Source organism: Pavona decussata, unplaced genomic scaffold, assembly GCF_977016875.1.
Source record: "Pavona decussata unplaced genomic scaffold, jaPavDecu1.1 SCAFFOLD_58, whole genome shotgun sequence".
NCBI classification, from domain to species: Eukaryota; Metazoa; Cnidaria; class Anthozoa; order Scleractinia; family Agariciidae; genus Pavona; species Pavona decussata.
Genome location: NW_028145480.1, coordinates 4,491,172 through 4,507,500, shown reverse-complemented (window position 1 = coordinate 4,507,500; position 16,329 = coordinate 4,491,172). Strand labels below are relative to the sequence as shown.

General features: G+C 39.6%; 1 protein-coding gene across 2 annotated transcripts in view; it reads right to left on the bottom strand.

Annotated features, from left to right (window-relative positions):
• Positions 1-7,999: 7,999 nt before the first annotated feature.
• LOC146479795 (uncharacterized) overlaps positions 8,000-16,329 on the bottom strand; it is a 50,697-nt gene continuing 42,367 nt past the window's right edge. For both annotated transcript variants that reach the window (XM_085110638.1, XM_085110640.1), the window contains 6 exons: positions 15,176-15,352; positions 14,278-14,466; positions 12,583-12,753; positions 10,588-10,878; positions 8,894-9,203; positions 8,000-8,222 (listed from right to left, as the gene is read on the bottom strand). In XM_085110638.1, coding sequence (XP_084966764.1) covers positions 8,902-9,203; positions 10,588-10,878; positions 12,583-12,753; positions 14,278-14,466; positions 15,176-15,352 — 1,130 coding nt within the window. In that variant the 3' untranslated portion in view covers positions 8,000-8,222; positions 8,894-8,901. The remainder of the gene's footprint in view (positions 8,223-8,893; positions 9,204-10,587; positions 10,879-12,582; positions 12,754-14,277; positions 14,467-15,175; positions 15,353-16,329) is intronic.

Sequence of the window (16,329 nt, the reverse complement as noted above, 5' to 3'; positions counted from 1 at the left end):
AAAAAGTTGATTTCAACAGTCTGTTAAATGGACTGTATCTAATGTCAAAAAGTCATATCAGACAGACAATGATAGCATAATTTACTACATAAGAAAATCTTAATGCTGTAATCATAAGAGTCAACGCAAAACAATTAAAGTGCTTAAAAAGAGTTAGTTTGTATGTATTTTCCTTTAAAAGAGTATCAAAGGTTTCCAGAGAGATCAAGGTACATATTACAGCGTAAACTGGGGCGGTCACACATGAGCGTCTGATATTTTAGAAATTGCATGATAAGTAGATGGGCTAACACATTAAGTTTCATAAAAGACAGTTTATGTTAATATCTTTGCGCTACTTTCATAATACACCATAATCTCGGGGGGGTCATACATGAAAGGACAGATTTTTGAAAATGACATGATGAGTCAGCTGCTTTAACACATTTAGTTTTATAAGGACATTAATCCGTGAAACATGATAAGTAGAGTAGGTTTTCATAAAAGAAATTTCTGCGTGAAACATGATAAGTAAGGGATTATCACAGTAAGTGTTCCATAACAGACATTTTTGCGTGAAGTCTTAGTGCTAGTTCCATATTACACTGTAGTATATGGGTCATACATCAAAGGACTGACTTTTGAGAGAGTATGATAAGTAGGTGGGTTAACACTCTAAGGTTTTCATAAAGGACAATTCTGCGTGAATATATGAAAAGAACATGATAAGAAGGTGGGGGCCAAAATTTGGATTGGTTTACATAAAAAGGTGCGAATTTCGGTATGACTCGCAGCCGTTTTGGCAGAACTGCAAAATGAAGACTGCAACTAACGAGAACTAAATGCACTTGTTGGTCGATGATGTGTGTTTTCCACCCGCCTATATCCCAACTGACAGGCAAGGAAAACTGATAGACTGGGAAAAATTTGTCATTCAATAAAATAATGCATTAGATGGTAAAACCGTAGAGGTTGCTCTTGTACGCCCAGGTGTTTATGTCGCTGCTTATTCCGGGTTAACTCTAGCTTCAATGGAGAGTAGATTTCCGAAAGTGCTGATTTGCTGATTTCCTACATGCTGAGTAAAAAGTATGCGTAAGCAATTATTGACTCACTTATCAAAAAAGTAATTATCATGATTGAAAAACCCGAAGATAATATAAAAAGCTACTGCAGGATATCACCAAATTTACTATTCCGTAGCTCATAAGGGTAGAGAAGGATTAGCAAGGGGCATACAAAGAGTATTGACTTTGGATTAAAAAAAAAGCGATTAAAAGTTATTTGTTTCCAAATTTTACACAGGTCCAGGTTGGACTGACATTTGTATCAATCCCAGTTATCAAAACCTTCTTGCGTGTGACAATAAATACGCAACGAATAATCATCAAGGCTTGCATGTTAATGACGCGGGCCAAGCACACCCAGAAAACAAGAGACATTCTGCTTGAATATATTAGGTATTAGCTTCATGCTGCAGGAGTCCGATATCCTAAAAAAAAAAGAGCATCATAAGGGGGTGGGGCAAAGACAGGAACACTTCACTGATTTCAAATAATTGAGTGAATAAACTAAGTACGGCTTTCTTGCTTTTGTATTCTAATGTTTTTTTTTTTTTTTTTTTTTTTAATAAGAGCGTGATGCGTAGATGGAACTAGCACACGGCTTAAAGACAAAAAAACAAAAAAACTTTCTACATGAAAAAACTTGGTTGTACCTTTCATGCTCCCCGTCAAGCTCGAATGGTAGATATTTCTAATAGGAGCACGATACGTGGACAGCGGCCAGTTAGTTTTAAAACAATTTATCTTCTGCATGAATAAATTTGATATAACTTGCTCGCTTCTAGCATGATAAGTTAGTAGGCGTGACTAACGCACAAAGTTTAAAACTTATTTAAAATGAAGACAATGGGTATAATGCAAAACTGTAACAATCAAATAAAGAAATGTCAATAACGCATTGTTCAAAGAGTCCAACGAAGAATTTTCCTAATGAAATAATGATACTAAATCCCGAATCATTTCAAAGTCCTAATGTCAATATCAACAAAGTCTTTGGAAATTATGTCTCAAGTAACATAGTCTTTAAGCCAGCTTGGCTCAGCTCTCCTGCCCATTGACCTTCGGGGTTCAACACTCTGTTAACACTCTGTTCTGGCATTCTAATAATGGGAGACCGCGGCAAGCTGGGTTCAGCAACAGGCTCAGTCATTGGCCCTTCTGCTGGGCTTCCAGTAACTGGTTCAGGATCAGTAAAGATGACCGGTTCTCTTACTGGTGTCCGTTCCTGTGGCCATGTTCCCTCTTTCTGTGGCTGGGGTGTCTGTGGTGCAGGGTCTATGAACCGTTTCACATGACCCACATTCCTTTTAAGTAGAGTTTCACCTCGCTCAATGACCACCAGATATCCTCTCTTGTGGCTTATGGCTGTATGGCTTTGGATCATATGTTGCAGATAACTTGTTCTATTTCTTCCCCATTAGAAGCACCATATATCCAGGGGCGGATCCAGGGGAGGTGAAATGGGTGAATTTTCACCCCCCCTTTTTTTGAGCCCCCTTCCTTTTTTTTTCCTTATCCGTCAAATATTGAAATAATATTTGATTTCTCTAATTGAGGTGGAGAATGTGCATTAGCGATGACTGGTTCTACCAATCAATTTATTCATTTTGAGCCTGTTGAAATGGGGTTGACAGACCTACACGACTCCCGCTGTGTGCCCATTGTGTTGATAAAAGACTTTATAATTTTGCTTTAATAAGCATGTCTTTAAGCGATTTCCCTTTTCTATAATAGATAAAGGGAGGTTCCTTGTATATCTCTCTTAGTAGCGGCTGGTTTTGTATTAAATGCCATTTAGTGTCCATTAGAATATTTTTCAAACATGGCAGTGATGGTTGAAATTGTGTCACGAAGGGTAGAATTTTCTTGTGCACTTTCTGTTTTTGTGTAAGAGCGTTCTTCCTTTCTGCGAAGTTAACTTCGGAGAGGATTTTGTCCACCAGGTTACCAGGATAAGCTCTCGATACCAGGCGTGTTTTAAAGTTTTTAATGTTTTCGTCAAACACTACTTTAGAAGCGTTTGTCCTCAGAAGTGCCTGCTGGGTGGCAGCTGTTGTAGTTTGTGTACTGAAATGTTTTAGTAGGTTTGTAATGTGTGCGCACGTCGAGAATCGATTCTTTCTCGAATCTCTGTCCCTTATAGACTGTTGTATCCAGGAATGTTGTTTCTTATTGTCAGACTTCAGCGGTAAACTTTATGGTAGGGTGGTACGAATTTGCTTGCTCAATGAATTTTCTATTTCTTCTTTGTTTGTATCCCACAAGTAAAATACATCGTCAATGAATCTTCTCCACATTAGTGGTTTGTGAACGCTCTGCCTTAAGATCTCCTTTTCTATAGATGCCATAAAGATGTTGGCAAAAGCTACTGCCATTTTAGTGCCCATGGCAGTTCTGTGTGTTTGGAAGGAGTTCTCCTTCAGTATAAGGCTGAGCATTTCTCTGAGGAAATTTGTAGCTATAGGAGGGTTATTGGCATGAAAGTTCTCGTATGCGTTGCATACTATAGTGATTCTTTCAGTCCTCCTGTGGGATATTCGTGTAAAGGCTAGTGACATCCATTGAGACTAGAAAAGCGTTTCTAGGCACCCTAGTGCTTTCAATAAACCTTATGAAATGTGTCGTATCTTTTAGAAACGAGTCCTGTATTTGTGCTATTGGCTGAAGTAGTTTGTCTACGAATGATGATAGGCGTTCTGTTGGGCCATCACACCCAGATATGATAGGTCTTGACTTCCGACTAATGTCGGTTTGTGAATTTTTGTGAGGGTATAAAACACTGGGCTTCGAGGCGGATTTGGTGTTAGGTTAAACCATTTAACCGTCATTTCGTCTATGCACCCTGCTTGATGAAGGGCATTAATGAGGTGTTTAACTCTCTGGGATGTGTCTCTAACCATTGGTTCGTCTAGTGGCTGACAGTTATTTCTATCATCCAATTGTTTCTGTCCGTCATTGATTTTGTTTTCTCCGTTCATAACGACGGTTGTTCTGCCTTTATCTGCTTTTTTGAGAATAATTTCTTTGTAGTTAACCTTAATAAGCTCCTTGAGAGCTCTTCGCTGCACAGACCTCAAACACCTCAACCAGGCTTTGGCTCTATAAAAAATTACATTATTACAAAAATTCACCCCCCATTTCAAAATCCTGGATCCGCGCCTGATATCCTTCCGACACATCAGTCTCCATAGGTCGGTTTTGCTAGCACTTTCAGCGCCTCTCTGTCTCCACTCAGCATCATGATCTTGCGCCTGCTGGTCTATAGTACCAGGTATCTTTTCTTCCTTAGCGCTTTCAAACTCTGTCATCTTGGTCCTAATCTTCCTTCCATACAACAATAGCTCTGCAGGGCTAACACCTGTTGTAGAATGGGGTGTCGACCTGTATGCTAAAAGGTACTTCTGTTATTCTTGTTGCCATGGCTTCCCTTCAGCATGGGCCGCACGCATCGCCTTAAGCAGTGACTTGTTCTGCCGCTCTACCTCTCCATTTGCCCTTGGCCACCGGGGAGCAGTCTTCTTAAGCTTGACTCCGAGCTTATCTAGGAACTCTTCCATCTCGTGACGTACTAGGTTTGACCCATTGTCAGTCTTTAATGTCTCTCCAGGATCCCGCGGCGGGTGATTGCAAAAAAAATCTCCTGGTGTGGGTTTCATCAACATTTTTGCTGAGTGCTGTTGAAGCACCAGCTGCATCTCCCTTTCTTTGAGATTTGCTTGGGGGTCTGCTGTGGCTGTGCCCACACACACGTTATCTGTAGCGTCTGTGATGTTGTCGTACTCCTCGTCCCAGTCAAATATTTCGGTACGTAACACACGGTCTCTTTGTGCATTTGTGATGAACATTAGGTATGTATTTTCTCAACGGCCAGTCTCTATCTAAGTTTTTCAAGGCCGTCGATCATTAATTCTCACTTCTGTGTCATCGACTAACACGGTGTTTGGCTATCCTGCTGAAAGCGCATGGACTGTACCTGCATTCGCAGCGTTTGCTGGGTTTGCCAAGTTAAATGTACCGTCTGTATTTACCACCTCGTAGTTCAAACAGAGTGTGCATTCCGAAGGAATTCATGTTTCCGTGCTAAATGGTGGTATAATAAATTTTATACCGCGCACACTCTTTCCTCTTGTCGGGTTTGTAAATGGTTCTGGTATTTATTTTCACGTGTCTAGTCAAGTCCCAAGTGTTATCCTGCACGATCGTATTGGGTCCAAACTGGGGTGCATGTGTGGTGGTTACCCAGTAGCCCGTGTGGGAAAACATTTCATCGAAAGAATTATTCGCTCTTTCCGCCTGCGTTAATTTACGGTTGGGCATACTTCGTGTTCTGATGTGTACTGTACAAGAACTACAGTGCAACTGATTTGTGGTAATCAATGCCTTTTAATTTATATATCTCACAATAACGTTTACAAAGCACTACTATAATCCACTCAAACAATGTCTCGTAATACAGGAATGCCGTTCAAAGGTGAAGTAGGACTCAAAAGAAGCCCGCGCCCCCTTTGACCAATGTGTCTTAAAGATCTACTGCGACCTCTACCGCTGCCACTCTGTTTCGCTGCAAATTAGTTCAATTTGTTTAAACTGGCCAATCCTTTCGCGGTATATTCCCAAATTTACTATTCTTAACAGGGGGATTTCCGCTAGCTTTTTTTATTTTTTTATTTTTATAATTTCAATAAAGACAATTATACTTACAATACTTATTAATAAACATCCGTACAGTACTAAAGTACTACACTAATACGATACTTACAATATTAACAATAGTTGCATTGCTTATACTTATGCTGTAACATAATACCCTCCCCCCCGTCCCTATTTTGTTTGAAATTATCCACAAAGGATCGCACGAGTCATTCCTTTTTTTGCGAATGACGAACCTTAATAATAACCACACAGTTGTCAGCTATAACTCGTCCTTGCACAATTTTGATAAATACAGATACCATTTGATTATAAGCGTACAGACCTTTGAAGGCTTTAAACTTGTCCTGCGTCCAGTGGGTCGTTTCCAGAACTAAAAATGTCACCACATTGATCGACTTCACTGGCAGTAAAGATTCTGAATCGAAATCCTTTTCACTTAACAAGAAAGGATCAATTCCTATAGCTACCGGCTTAATTTTCTCATAGTAGCGCTTTCGTACTGATGCGCTACCAGACTCCTTGCATAGTCAGAAAGAGGAAATCCCGCAGCGGTTTCAGCCTCGGTCTTCTCAGACATCTTATCGCAAGGTGTGGATTGTGGAACACCAACGTGGCGGATGCCTCGTTTTCATGGGCCTCATTATTATGCATGACGTCACGTGCATACACCCTATTACAAGTATGGATAGTATTGTAAGTAGAGTCATTATTGTTAGCACTGTAAGTATATCATTTATTCCTAGAATTGTAATTATTTTATGTAGTGTGAGAATTAGTACTACATTTCATTGCGGCATATTTTTCTGGCTATAAATGAGAATTCAGCGGGCTAAAATAAATTTTAGCCCACTGCTCCAAGCCAACGAGAAACAAGAAATAACGTAGCCAGCCAATCTGAACTGGAAACCATTAAACTGTTCGCTCCGTTTTCTTGCCTGGTTGACTGGAAGCGCTGCCATCTGAAAAAAAAATTGTTTTGAACTACAAAATGGCTGAAAAACCTAAAGAAGAAGCAAATTTTCAGTCGTCTCAGCTAGCTAGAGAAGAGGACTTACAGAAACTTGTGGCCGATGGTGGAAATAATGCCTGTAGAAGCTTCACAGCCAGCTGTGAGGTGAAGGTAAACAGTTTGTCTTCGTCGATTGAAACCCGCTCAGCTTAGCAATTGCACAATTAATTTTAATACTTGTAGGTGACTATTTCTTCGCTGTTTACAAAATTTCTGTTATTTTTTCTTTGATAGCTTAGAAGCAAATTAAGATTCTTTCGACAAATTTTGCAGTGTTCTGCCGAAGTTTTAAGCTTATCCCTTTGTATAATAAAATACTGTAAACTAAACACCGACGCGCGACGCCAGCAGCGTTCAAGATATCTCTTACTGTGCCGTCTTTTATTCCTTTTCTGAATGCCCTCTAAAATTATTAAAATAGTGATAGAGTTGATGTTCATGGACGTAAATATGTTTTTGGCCCTTCTAATAACTCATTCTATTTTTATGTGCCTGAGTCGGGCCAAAAACATTTTTACGCCTGCGAACATCAACTCTGGCTATTGTTATATTGTAAATTTTGTAAACCTCACATCGGCTAAGGATAACAAAAATTGCAAAAATTAAAAAAAAAAAAAAAAAAAGGATGGTCGTCATAGAAATTGTATCATTGCACTTTAATTTCTTTTTGTCCGAGATTCGTCTTCTTTTTATCCTCAGTACGTTGTTAACCTTCAGTCATTTTGAAGCAGCGGTCCTTGTTAGGGTCCACGATTTCTTTACTTTCCCGGCATAGGACTTCTGTGTGCACTTGTGAGGCTAGGGCTCTGGACTTCGGTGTGATATTATATAACACAAAAAGTATACTTTTTGTGATTAGTAATATTTGTGCAGTTCATGTCAAGTATGACGTCTGAATCAATTCAGAACGGCCGATGTAATTCGGATCGGCTCAGTCATTTTTTTTCGCCTTGCTTACCAGGGATTAACGGCTGCTGTGTAAAGGCTTTGATTCATGCGCCGTACTTTACACGAGCCTGAGTCAAATGCTTAAATTGACCCAAATCCACAACTTTCGTCGGTCATAGTATGCTTTAGAGGATTAAGTTCGGCGTTTGAATCAATTGTGCCCGGATTATTCAAGTTGTTTCGGCATGAATTCGAATTCGATTCGCCTCATTTGTAGTATGCCGTCTGAACCGAGACTAACAAACCCTCTTCGCTGGCTCATCAAGCGTTAGCTTGAATTCCGCAAAAAACACTCAGATTTGATGCATTTGAGGGTTTCATTACATATAAAACAAGATGGAAACTATACTTTTATCATGCTCGTTTATTTTCCCCTTAAAAGTTCCTCTTGAAGGTACATTTCTTATATGGGTACCTAAAATGGTATACTGTAAAGACAACGGTTGTTTCAGAAAACGTTCTATTTTGTTAAATATCTTTTCCTGTTATATTTTATCTCTTTTGCTACTGATTAACCCAGATTTTAAAATTCGCTTTTTCCACTCTCCGTTCCGATTCTTGTGGACCATCTGCCAGAGAGAAAAAAAGAAGAAAAGAAGATCATCAGATTTAATTTACAGCTACGATCACGTTACTCGTACCTCAAATAGCCAGGACAAAATAAGCGACTTCTTGTCCTCTTTTTAATTGGAGACTCGAATCATGACGAGCCAAAAATCACTTATAGGTTAGACGGTTTAACTTGCGGTACACCTAAATGTCAAATACAAGGTTTTAACTCCGACGGGAGGGTAGAAACCAGTATAGAATGAGCGGACATCCACGCTATGAGTAAAAGTATTGAGATCAACGGCACCTCCACCATCAGCACACATTTTGATCTGCTTTTTGTCTATACGGGACATTGGAAGTGAAACCGCACAAGGGTAAAGATTCTTAAACCTTTTTTTTTACTGCTTCATGGAATATTATTCAGGTGCCTTCGGTTCCTTAATTTCGATGCTTCTGGTTTATTAATTTTGGCTTTACAGATTTTTTATTTCCTCGCGGAGAATCTGGCATTTGAAGACAATGGTCAGCCCAAACCTTAGAACAGGAGGCAATTTAGAGCTTCAATGGCTAATTAGTCGTGGCTTAAACTATAACAAACGTTAGGTAAACAGTTGTCGTATACTTTTTCTGCATCCTAAAACGAATAAAATCACTGGAATCTTGGTTACTTTTAATTCGTGTCACTTACCCCTATCATTATTCGAGGCGATAAACAAACATGTCTTCATTGGCCTCCTTGCCTGACCCGTTACCGCTCTTGCTGACCGAGCATTTTGAGGACTCGCCATACATGTCATACGAGTTCTCAGCATTATCTCCAGACCAACAGTTGTTGTCATCAGCGCCAAACAACTTATAGCCATACGCCTCGGCTTTCTGTTTGCAGTATTCAAAAATGTTGTCATTTCCCTCTACTCCACCGACGTTGCTGTCGAACGAGTCTGGTAAAGCTTTATTCGGCGCCCGTTCTATGAAACAGCCTACGGGTTGCCAAGAACCTGTGAAGATCACGTGAGCGATAAGTGTTCCGGAATAATCAGGGGCCGATCTAAGATTTTCTAGATTATAATATCTTTCTTCCCAGGAGAATCACCCTATTACTTTGCGTTGCGCTGCTTAAGGCATGCAATGTAATCACAGGGGGCCCACACAAACTATGTGACCGTTTGTATTTTGAATTCATAGAGGCAATGTATGGGAATATCGAAAATCCTCGTATTATCGTACTAGATTGCGATAGACTTGTATTCTCATTTAACATCAAAATAGACGTAGGTTTACCTTAAATGTTGTGTGTTGTCGTTCCTAAGGTTGAAGACGGCGATTTTAGCCATTTGAAGGGTTCGGCGTTGAACGTTCACTCGAGCGTAATAGAAGAGTGAGAAGGGAGGAAAACTTGTTTTGAAAGGGTTCCAGCGCCGGAGCGATTTTTCCCCCAAAAAACGCATCGCTCCGATTTCAAACTTCACAGCATAAAGGTCAAAAGATTTTCGATTGTTCTCGTACCTTCCAATCGAAAATCCATCCAAACAGCCCGGAGCTAGTCCTCGAAGAAAATCAAAATCCCACAGTATTCGAGCGAGTAGAATGCGTAGCAAAATTGTTACGTGCCATTGTCTAACTTCGTCCAATCAGAAAGGGGCAATCAGCGGGACAGTTTGTGGCTGGCACGTAAGAATTTTGCTACGCATTCCACTCGCTCGAATACTGTGGGATTTTGATTTTCTTCGAGGACTAGCTCCGGGCCGTTTGGATGGATTTTCGATTGGAAGGTACGAGAACAATCGAAAATCTTTTGACCTTTATGCTGTGAAGTTTGAAATCGGAGCGATGCGTTTTTTGGGGGAAAAATCGCTCCGGCGCTGGAACCCTTTCAAAACAAGTTTTCCTTTCTTCTCACTCTTCTATTACGCTCGAGTGAACGTTCAACGCCGAACCCTTCAAATGGCTAAAGTCGCCGTCTTCAACCTTAGGAACGACAACACACAACATTTAGGGTAAAACTACGTTTATTTTGATGTTAAATGAGAATATCTATCGCAATCTAGTACGATAATACGAGGATTTTCGATATTCCCATACATTGCCTCTATAAATTCAAAATACAAACGGTCACATGGTTTGTGTGGGCCCCCTGTGATGTAATTCAAGATGACCGTCATATGGGAATTGAAACCCTTTCATGTCAGAATATGGCTTAGGGTCAAAAGAAACGCTTCATTTTAATGGAGCTTAAAAATTTGCATTGGGTATAACTGCAACTTTATACAGACATGGCATGTCATAGACACTTGACAACAGTTTTCCGTTTATTATAAGAAAGTTTTTATTCGAGAAAAAAAAAAAGAAAAGAAGAAAAAATTGTTTTGGAAGTCATTTTACCTGCTCCATCTTTCTTGTAAACATACATTGTTCCTTTATCCGTTAGACCCATATATAAATCCCCTTTCTTGGCCTTCTGGCATTGACCTGACGATCCAAATTTGCTGTATGAACCATCACCAGTCCAGCACCTCGTGTCATCCAAACCAAACACTTCCACGCCTTTGGCTACAGCGGCGTCTACGCATGCGGCGTGACGTGTTTTAATAGATGGTTTACTTCCAACTTTAGCCAGAGATACGTCAAGTGCTCGACCGATTTGTTTGTAGCAACCAACAGGCTTCCATTCAGCTTTTGAAACAGAAACGATGATAATAGTTAACTAATGGAACATCCGACGTCATAACACTCACTTAGAATAAAGTTGCAATTCTAGGCAATCGAAATTAATAACTTCATGGTTCGTTGAACTACTATATATGATTTTTTAAGAAATGGCGAGATCTAGAAAGCAAATAATGTCGTGACAGCTGGGCTTATATAATGCTAAAAGAAAAAGGTTGATGCTGTTGCGGCTGTCCCGTACCAGAGTTCAGTAAACAGCGCAGACAACCCTAATTCATTTGAACAACAATAGGGTTAAAGCGTAACCAATTTTCTTTTTTCGGTGCAAACAGATGCATGTATACTTCAGAGCTTTCAGAATCCGGTAATGTCCAAGGACAATTCTTGGTCGCTTCACAACTAAAAGCGAAATAAGGCTTAAAGTGTTTATTATGTCCCTCAAATGTTTTCGATGAACTGTTTATCACAGGATCCGGAGGAATTCTATTCCATCATAAAAGACAAATCACACCCTGTTAATTTGTACAATTAAGATTGCCAAAATAAAATCCCTCGAAATCCCTCTATCTTGTATCGTTGGTTGGTTGGTGCGGTTTCACCAATGTTTACTTCTATATATAACAAACCAAAACTACTGCGTGTGGGCTTGCCACGGATTTCAAAAGGTTGGCTTGTAGTAAATTTATTTGTCACTTCGTGAATCGTTAGGAAAACGAAGAAAATTTGTTGGCTCCTTGTAATAATTATTACACCAGCGGCCGGCCAGCGTTTGCTGCATATAACTTAAACACTAGTAGGAATCGAAAAGGGAGCAAACGAGCGACAACTTATGAAAGCAGAAAACGGTTAAAATTCAAAAGGATTTCATTTTGGCCATCTTACTAGTAAGCAAGTAAGCAATTTTCAGAATTAACAAGATGAGATGTGCCTTGTACGATCGAACAGATTTCCTCTGAACCCTGTGTTCGTATTGGATGTTCTCAAACTCATTAATAATTCATGAAGAGAAAACAAAGGAAATCACTACCATGAAGGGTGCTTTGAAAATGTAATGTAAGTTGTCATAAAGTAAGTTTAACTTTTGCTTTGAATGTCTGAATGAGTTATTAAAGGTTCAAAAAGTTGTAAAAAGCACTTGAAAGAACGTTACATACGATTTTCAAAAACCTAAAAGTTGATTAAAAAATACTTTAAGTGTGCCTCATTTTTCAGCACTCTTCTCGGTGTTTAGGAATCAAATGAAACACACTCTTCGTGTTTGATGTGCATTACTTGAATAATAACAATTTATCGACTGTTCTGTATCACAGCGAAACGCAATTCCATCTTGACATTCTGAAATATTGTTTTCATCCCATCACATTGACTCATGATTTTAACATTAATGGGTAAAATCTGTCCCAGTTTTAGCTGTATTAGACACATTGCGATGAGTGATACACTTTACCAGATGCAAGCAAGACAAAAAGACAGCATCCTAAGGGAAAACATCCAAACATTGACATTCAGAGATAGTCGGCGCAGTTTCGGACAAAATTCGTCGCTGACGGGAGTCTTTAAGATATGAATTGTATTTGTTTATGTTTCATTGGGGAAAAAGCTAAACTAAATGTTTATTTTAAATAACCTCTGAAACAAAGAACATTCATTTTATGATGGAAGAGAGATGGTTGCTGATCGATAAAAGTTGAATATGTTTAAACTACTTACGTCCACAACTGTTAGTGTTGCACTCCTCGACTTCTTGTTTGTCTCCTTCGCATTTTTTCCCGCCACCTCTTGGTTTAGGTTTGTTGCACCTTCGTAACCTTTTTCTACTACCTCCTCCACACGTGACCGAACATTTACTCCATTTACCCCATTTTCCCCATTTGCCATCCACTGAAAAGGAACACGTTTACATTAATAGAAATCTTCAGCTTGACGATTATACTTATAAGATTGCTTACGCTTAGCATAGGCAAGCTAGGCTCTGACTGATTAGATTTTGTCCATGGTTGCACGGTAGTGAATGCTTACTATTTAGCACGCCTTTGTGTGGAGCGATATGGCGCGAGTCAGTATACGCCACAAAACATTTTAGAGTTACTTTTTCAATTAAACGTCTGCAACCATTCTGTAGGAGTAGGGTTTAATACACTGTGGTGATAAAGATCATTAAAACCATGTCAAGTGTGATAACTAGAAGCTGGAAGTCGAGGATTTTTTCCCCTTTATACATGTTCTCTTTTGCAACACGTACTGTCAGATTTCCAGGTTTTCACTCACGGCTAAATTATTTGTATATCCATAAATAACGCCGGGTTATAATTGATTAATACGTTTTAGGAATTGCTTGAATCTCTTGCTTAAGTTCATCTAACAGTTACGTTAAGTAAATTTCGAGTTACGGTAAAATGAACAATAGTAGTAATAAATAAAGCAACATACTTAACCCTATCTCTACCGAGCTTTTTTTTCCTTGTGTGACCTGGTAGGGGGGGTTCCCCCCCCCCCCACCCCTTCCCCAAGACTTCGCAACTATAAGAGCTATGAAAATGAGGCTTATAGGATAGATTGTATTTACAAAGATGCCCATGTTGACGTCCGCGACGAGAGGCGATGACGCCATATGACGTTGTAATGACGTCATGATTGTCAAATGGCGGCCATCCGAGATCCGCCATCTTGGATTTCTGGATTTCCCCAAAACTTCCGGAAAGCGACGAAATTGAACAAAAAGTAATCAGAACCAATATAGGAAGACTAATGTGGGCTAAAAACATAAAAGTCCCAGAAAGAAAAATAATTTTTCAGCATAGCATTTTTAAAAGGGATTCACCATTTACTGGAGAAAAACCAGGCTGTCAAAAATTAGTTGTCATGGTAATATCAAAGTCGTTGTACAGTAACTGATGACATCAAATTGTTTCCAGATGAATTTCTGAAAAATTCCTGAAGTTTCAGACCTTTTTGCTCAAATATTAAAAACGTAATTCAGGTTCAAAGTCGCCGAGGGCAGAATCCCACACCCCTTAGTCTAGATAGGGTTAATTTTCTAAGTCTCTTTTAAGTCTTAATTAAAGGAGACCTGTGTCTGATTTTTGCGCTCTTAAGCTTTCCTTCAAAACATATTTAACATGCACTTTTGTACCACTCAAAAATTTATGTTAAAGAAACTCCTTACGTTACAGATAAAGGGGAAATGCCATAGATATTCACCATTCATTCATTCATATATGCAGTTGGAAGGATAACTACGCACTCAAGAAGGAAGAGTCGGGTCTTGACGAACATGAGTCCTTACAATAGTCTTAATAACAAGAGAAAACAAGAAACAAAAACGCTTATGGAACAATTTCATAGGCTGGCAAAAGCTTAGGCCATAGCAATGGCAATGACGATAATAATAGTAATGCTAGAGACCTGGGCAACTTTTCTGTTTGGGTTTGCACTCAGCTGTCTCGCTGTCCTTTCCGAGTTTGCTGCAGTCTTTTCCTCCATTCTGTGGTGGTGGGTTATCACACAGCCTATCACGTCTCTTGACGCCTTTTTTCTTTCCACACGTTTTAGAGCACTCACCCCATTTTCCCCATGAACCATAACCACCATCCACTGTTTTTATGGTCGATAAAAAGCAAAATTAAAATAATTCAACAACAACAACAAAAACAAGAGATATAGATAAAACAGGCGGTGTAGCGTATCCCATTCTTCAAGATCAAGGAGAGCAAAATGAAACAACTTAAAGAACATTACTACAGCCTCCTGGATTGTATTTAATTCCACGGCCAATATTTCATACGTTTTTGTTACTGTTTACGGGTAACAATTCTTACTGCAGGATAGAACGGGAGACAATGCGGAAAAAAGTTTAAGTTTTCTATTCAAATGTGCGTCTTGTTAACATGTTTATTAACACATACCATCCAATTAGTGATACCATATTTAAAGGGCGCTGCTTTTTATGCTTGGCAGATGTTACAGAAAAGTTAGTTCTCTTTCTCGTTAAAGGTTGAAGACCTTCAAGTTTCATTTTTCAGCGACGATAAATTACACATCGAGTGTTTCTTTTTTATGGCAAAGATATGTTATAATTTGCGAGTATACAAAGAGCTTAACAAGATGAAAACTAACGACTGGTCAGCTTTCATCAATTCAGAGCTAGGCTAACATTAAGACAGTTATTGTCACTCATTATTATATCATGTTTAGGAATTTTGAAATCTAGTAGTAAAATATAAAGGAAAAAAGGAAACTGGAAGGTTGATAGAAAGAAATAAGGTTCGAACGAAAGAAAGACAGAAAGAAAATACGAAGATACCTGGACATCCGTTTGTATTGCACTCCTCCGTCTGCACCGCTGGTCCTAGGTGTGTACAGTCATCGCCACCGTATTGAGCAGGAGGGTTGGTGCATTGTCTGTGGCGTGCACGTCTTCCTCCTCCACATGAGGCAGAACATTCTGTCCAATCTTCCCATTCGGTGTACCCTCCGTCAACTTAAGTAAGAAAAGCGCAAAACATAAGCGATAAACACAACATCAATGGGGAAAGGAAGGTTTAGAATTAAAAAGAAAACTAAAGCATGGATGGACTGGGATAAATTTTCTCTAAGGAAAAGTTGATGAGATGTAAAGCCAGCGACACACTTGGCGATTTTATACGCCGATCGCCGCGATCGGCGTATAAAGCCAGCGATACACCTGGCGATTTTATACGCCGATCGCGGATAATTTGATCGCTGCCATTAATGCGGACACACCTGGCGATTTTTTTTTTCGCCGATTTTAAAAGCCGATCGCGGCGATCGGCGTTTAAAATCGCCAGTATCTGGCATGTCAGGTATCGGCGATTAAATTCGCCAGCATTCGCCAAGTGTGCCCGTTCCCGCGATTTTCTATGTTTATTGCTGCAAATCGCCAGTAAAGCCAACCCATGAGGTTGGGCGATTTTATCACATGAGTTTTCAAAACTGCCACATCGCCGCGATCGCCAGGTGTGTTCGTATCAATCGGTGGCGAAAATCACCTGCGATTTTCGCAGGCGATCAAATTCGGCGCGAACAGCGTATAAAATCGCCGGGAGTGTCGCTAGCTTATGCCTCTGGAGTTTCTATAGTCAATTTCATCACAGAAACGCTTTACCAATTATCTCGTTAATTTTGTATAGAACATTGAACACTATTCGGCTCAAATTCTCGAATAAGGAAAAAAATGTCTGGCTCAAACGCGTAGACACTACTTTGCGCTTGTTTGTCCTTTATGCATTGTTTCGCCGATCCTGAAACGCCGAGAAGAAAAACGCTTAACAAATCCAATTGTATTGCACCACCACTTCTATCAACTCTTGGTTATCAACAACATAATCTGATCATGCATTTTCTCTCGAGAGTATAACTTCTGCCAAGCATCAACGAAATAATACTGGGATGTGCAGACGTGCCACCAAGTGTTCACACTGAATCTCATGGTTGTCA